We start from the raw sequence: 6,000 nt of genomic DNA, 5'->3' as shown, positions 1-6,000 counted from the left end.
TGACGTTGAAATCAAAATTACATTTTGCTCATATCATTGATTTGTAGGTAAAGCTTATTTGCAGATGTTGATAAAATACAAAAATATTAATAACTGTAAAAATTATTTATATGTTCTAGATAATTGTCACACTTTATTAGTATGTTGAATTAGCTGGCATATTTACATATTGTGACTTCGTTAATTTTATAAGATTATAATTTGTAAAAATAGCTGGGAAAAGGGGATCCCTCGGAAGCATTAAAAACAGCAAAATTACATGAAAATTGTAGACTCGGTTTGATTGAGTCTGTACATGTGGGATAATGAAAAAGTGCAACATCCCTCAAGGCCTCTACCACCGGCTTGAGCGGTATTCTATTCTCAACACTTAAAAGTGTTTGACTCAATGATCCTGAAGACAAGAAAATATGTAAAACGAGGTATTGTATGGGTGAAAGTTGGAAATATTTATTTTTCTTATTATTCTTCCTCTTCAAATTATGATATAAAACCACAAACCTCGGCGGGGCCTCGTTGGCTTTTTGTTTTGAATGTTTTATGTGAAGGAATGTATTTATCATCGTTTAAACAGTGTCCACAATATGCCCAGTATCAGCGACTGGACCCACACCTCAGCTCGTTCACGCGATTAATAAACTTCTCTTTGTCTTTAATTCTTACCGAGGGGATAAGACTTCCATGGGCATATTTATGCTTATTTCGTATAAAGTGCTCCCGTTACAGTGCCACTGATGTCTGATCCACTGAAGAAGTTATATTGCAAATCGCTTGGAATACATTTATAAGACGGTGGATATATACACGTTTTACTTATGAGTGACAGAATGGTATATTCCGTAACAATGGACTGAATTCAAATAAATTAATGCGCTAATATTTTTTGTGTGCAAAACTGAGTAAAACGAGATAGGAATACAAGTGAAATTACACAACGAGCAAGTGTTGTAAAAAAGTAAGAAAAAGAGTATCGTTGTAAATTTTAGATCAAAATGTCAAGATTACATAGAAAGGGACCGCCAAAACATTTAGAGAGAACACTTTTTATAAACCACAAAGAGGACCTAATGCTGGATGATAAACTTCATAATTTGACTTTAAAATCGAGAATGAGTATAATGGAAATGGACAGAGAACGGATTAAAGTTAGGAATGAGTGGCGGAATAGTCGTAAGAAGCAGATCACTATAAATGAGGCAATATCCGGTGGACTTCTGCCATCTGGCGATTTCTCCGTGTCCGGTGGGTCACCAAATCCTGCTAGGAAAATGTCTATGTTTCCAAACATGCAAGCAGGTTCTAAACGACCGTCTTTATCTGTGAATTTTGAGTCAAACAATAGGAATATATCATCAGCTCCTGCGCATAGAAAAACTAGTGACGCATCAAATACGCAGACTCCTACATTATCACGAAGTACGTCATTTATACCACAAAATGGACACACTCGAATTTCCACGACAAATCAGTTTACTAAACAGCCGGCAATACCGGAAGCAGACGAAAACGGACGAGACATAATGAGTAGACGCGGTTCTGAAGGTTCAGTGGGAATGTATGTCCTTGACGAATTTCAAAAAATGTCGGAAGTTGTGCCTGGAATATTGCGAGCGCTTGCAAAGAAAAAAGAACAACAGCTGGAAGCAGACGAACGTGCAAGATTGCGTGAAATGAAACATGACATAAATGTTGATCTAGCTATGGAAAATATACTTGATTATGAACCGGATATGAATAAAGTACGAAAAACTGTAAGTTCTGTTAAGAAACTTAGACATAGGATGGCGATCAGTAAAAAACTAGAAACATCTAAACCGCAAAAATCATTGGATCAAATGATTCGGGATAAAACGGACGATACGTATGAGTATAACGAATATACAGACGGGACTTGCGCCTTAATGAAAAGACGCTTGGAAAAGAAAAGACGAGAATCAGCACCTTTTGTAATGGACCCTGCGTTTATGCAACGTCGGCAATCACTTACAAACAGTAATGCAGACGGAGAACCAACTCAGAGGCGTGGCTCTGTGGCGCTGGACCAGATGAGGCGTGGCTCGACTGCAATGGCACAGATTCCTGGATCGTTGACACGTAGCAGTACAACACTTAGTTTAAGGTCAATGAACGAGTCGGATGAAGATTCAGCTTTTATTGATGAAGATGTTTTAATGAAAAGACAAAGAGTTATGGGAGAGCTTCATAAATATAGGTCTTTGAAAAGTCGTGTTGATCAGTTCTTAATTGCTAAACCAGAACCTGTGAATGCTGTTCTTGAAGAAATCATACCACTGCAGTGATATAACAATATCAGAAATGAGATATTGTGTTACAAAAATAGGATACAATGTACTTTGTTAAATACATTTGACAAGTTATTGAAAGACAACTCACTGCAATTGGTTGTTATTGTTTTTTTATTATCATTGTTGTTTGTATTATTTAATGTTAACATGTTTTAAACGCAATTTGTAGTTGAAAGTGGAAATGAATACATCGAAGCAAAGATATAATAATAATATGATCAGTGAACTCGCAAATTTAAGATATTGAAAATGATATTCTTCGTTTTAACGGTGATTAAAATACATATTGGTGATTCAAATACATATTCGGCGTATCTTGGTGTTCGGTCCACCTAACTGGCTTTCCTGGATAACTAACCAGTAATTAACATTTTTTCCAAAAGTGACTGACTATTTATATCACATGATATCTGAATCAGCGTTGACACGAGATAAATAGTCACGGAGAAATTCAGCCTTGGTAGCAGATCAAACCAGTGTCCCTTTTGCTCTGCCTACTGAACTTTGTGGGCGGACAAAAATCATAATACCCATAAGAGTAATTAGTCTGGTATAAAACGTCGGTGGTTTTACTCGTGTGCCACTTCGTGCTTGAAATAATGCACGGAAGGGCTCCTTAGGTCTTCCTCCACCAGTAAAACTGGAAAATCGCCATATGTCCTATAATGTGTCGGTGTGACGTAAACCCCAATCAAACAAGCAATGTGGTATAAGTAAATAAATAATACCTTGGGGGGGGGGGGGAATAAAATAAAATTCAAAATTTGGTCCAAGTTGCATTTAATTTTTTTGTAAGTTTGTACAAAACTAGCTAAAGATTTGTTCTAACTAACACAGAAATTCTTTCAACCTTTCATTCAGTATCATACATTGACTTTTTTCCATACCATGTAAGGGGTTATGAAGATGTAGTGAAGGCAGATGACATATGTTTGATCCACGTCATTTATAATATCTTTAAGATAAACCAGTCATTAATGAATGATCAAATGAGTTGGAGATTTACATTTTGTGAACACAAAAAAAACTATTTTAGTGCCATACAATTGTATACTGGCACGAATTTTTCAGTCGTTTCATTAGTTTTTTTTATTGAAAATATATTGCCTTTTTAAAGATATACTATGCTCATCTTCGAGTACAATATTTCAATTATAGAAATTAATTGAAATATATGAAATTCTTAATGAATATGTCTAATTTGAATAAAAGAATGAGTAACCTATGTATGGGAAGCTGCGTCAAGTAAAGTTGGTCTAACTGGCAGTCTAACTGGCAGTTTTTTAATGACACTATATTTTCATATTGTGACCATCTATAGTGTGTAGAATTTTCATCATAACATATCTACTTGGTGTAAAGCCAGAACATGTTTATCTTATAATTCAAAAGAGACTGTGTAGCAATTATGAATATTTTTAAATATCAAATTTGAGTATAGTATACCTTTAAATAAATAAAAATATTGCCATGAAAAGGTTGTCTGCAAGGTACCTTGACAATAAATGCAACTAAAATAACTTTTTTTTTGGAAAATAAAAAAAATATGATTTATTCAATATTCAAACAGAGATACTTTTACAAAATAAATGAGCCCTGCCATGACAAAACCAACATAATAGGTTTGCGACCAGCATGGTTGCAGACAAGCCTGCGCATCCGCGCAATCTGATCAGGATCCATGCTGGTCGCAAACACATTATGTTGGTTTTGTCGTCACGCGGCACAAACGTCTTACATGTAATGGAGACTACATACATAAATTGACGATGGTATTTTGTTCTATTCTCAATTGTTCTAATTTAATGAATTTGATGTTGTACTATTTATACTCACTTTCATGCATTTTTGCACGATTTTCACATGCTCTCCATTGAAAATTTCATATATACACACAAAAATAAAAATACACAAAAAAGAAATGGATTAAATTATCACACCTAATGTACAATGTATATGTAAAATATTTATAACATTTACGATAATATGTATAACTGATTTACAACATTTCTCAATCACATTTTCTCAACTGGGTGCTAAACTAATGTAAATATGTATGAATATATATATTATATTTACATCAGTTTTGCACCTAGGTATCATGTTTTCATGACGAGAATATAAATACTGTTCAAAATTCACACAGACTTAACAAAATTTAACACAGTTATAAACAGGCAACTATTAACAGCTATCTATAAAATAATTAAACTTTACAAATTTACTTATTCAACCTTAAATATGTACTTTGTCAGAACAAAGCACAGAATACAGTACATTTAACAAAGCACATATTCATGCTAATGAACCCACAGAGATGTACATTACAGATTATCTCCATGGATACCAGTAATATTCATAATTTGGGTCAAGTGCATTGACCTTAACCTTCAACCTGCTAACTTAATGTAATGACCTTGTATACCGATAATGGACTTGCCCACCTTTGAATTTGGAACAGTCCATTCAAAGTTTAATGGATTTCAATACCAAAAATACAAAAATTGAGCTACCTATAGTATAGAGCCTGATTGTACAGCTGACCTGGCTCTAAACTAGGGGGTAAAGGCCAATCACATTTGGTTCCAGCAGATCAAAGATTAAATATGTCAAGGTCACAATCATTACAGATACGAAAATTCATGTCAACAACTCCTCTAACAGTTTTGACACACAGTATTAGGACAACTTGTAAATATACATGTACAAGAGAAATAGCTCCTATTAATTTCCAAAATTAAAATACACAACTAACCAAAGTATAAAACGGAATTAAATTACTCTTTTGTTGCTGATCTTTACATTACATAAGAACTGGTTCAACATTGTTAACTGTTAAACTCTGAACTTAAAACAGAACAAAGCTTTTCTGATAGCATATATGTGGAAAAAACAAAACAACCCAGGGTCCATAATTCTGCTTAAAACAATCAAATCACAAAACCTTGACAATATGCAGCAAGATATTTGATGTCAATAATTATGTAAAAGTTTGGTTGACAGACACCCCTTGATAAATGTAAGACAAGTTGCACACAGGAGATATTATTTATGACATTGTGCCTGTCAACTTGACAACATACACCAATCTATTATCCAGCATTTTCCTTAGGATAACGGGGTTAATAAAAAGGAAGACTGCTTTCTCTCTCGCTCTTTCTTTTCATAGAAAAAAATCAGTAAATTGAGGAAGTAACTTTCTCACAGCAGTCGATTTTATATATGACAATTATGACAAAGTTTTTAACAAATACACTGTTTTATACCCTGTAAATAATCATCATACCAACGAATTTCAGTAAATAAACCAAAACTTACAAATAAGAAAAATGTTTTTAGACACTATTTCTGAGATCAAGGATTTGACTGTAATTAATCATTTTACACCACCTGGTTAGGCTGTATAGGTTATTCTAATCACTTTATATTTCAAACAGATAATTCTCTAGTTAACAAAAATCTATTTTTCAATATTGTAAACACTACAGTCCGGAAAATTAAAACAACATAATAAAATTCTAACTTTACTACAAATTATCAGACTTTCCCTTCAAAATTTGAAAAAACTGAAGATGAAAATAGCACAAGACTAGCATCACCATACTTCTATATTTTCAATGAATAGCTCACTAAACATCATCAATAATTACAGTTATATTAACAATCATGCAAGTTTACACCAGGGACCTTATAT

General features: G+C 33.5%; 1 protein-coding gene across 1 annotated transcript; it reads left to right on the top strand.

Annotated features, from left to right (window-relative positions):
* The first annotated feature begins 577 nt into the window (after positions 1-577).
* Positions 578-2,559, top strand: LOC132736629 (uncharacterized). The gene has a single exon (XM_060723794.1). It carries the CDS (start codon positions 993-995, stop codon positions 2,298-2,300), a length of 1,308 nt encoding a protein of 435 aa, XP_060579777.1. The 5' UTR covers positions 578-992; the 3' UTR covers positions 2,301-2,559.
* The last annotated feature ends 3,441 nt before the right edge of the window (positions 2,560-6,000 follow it).

Source organism: Ruditapes philippinarum, unplaced genomic scaffold (assembly GCF_026571515.1).
Source record: "Ruditapes philippinarum isolate M1 unplaced genomic scaffold, ASM2657151v2 ctg2828_1_1_1_1, whole genome shotgun sequence".
Classification (NCBI taxonomy): Eukaryota; Metazoa; Mollusca; class Bivalvia; order Venerida; family Veneridae; genus Ruditapes; species Ruditapes philippinarum.
This window is presented reverse-complemented; position numbering and strand designations above follow the sequence as displayed.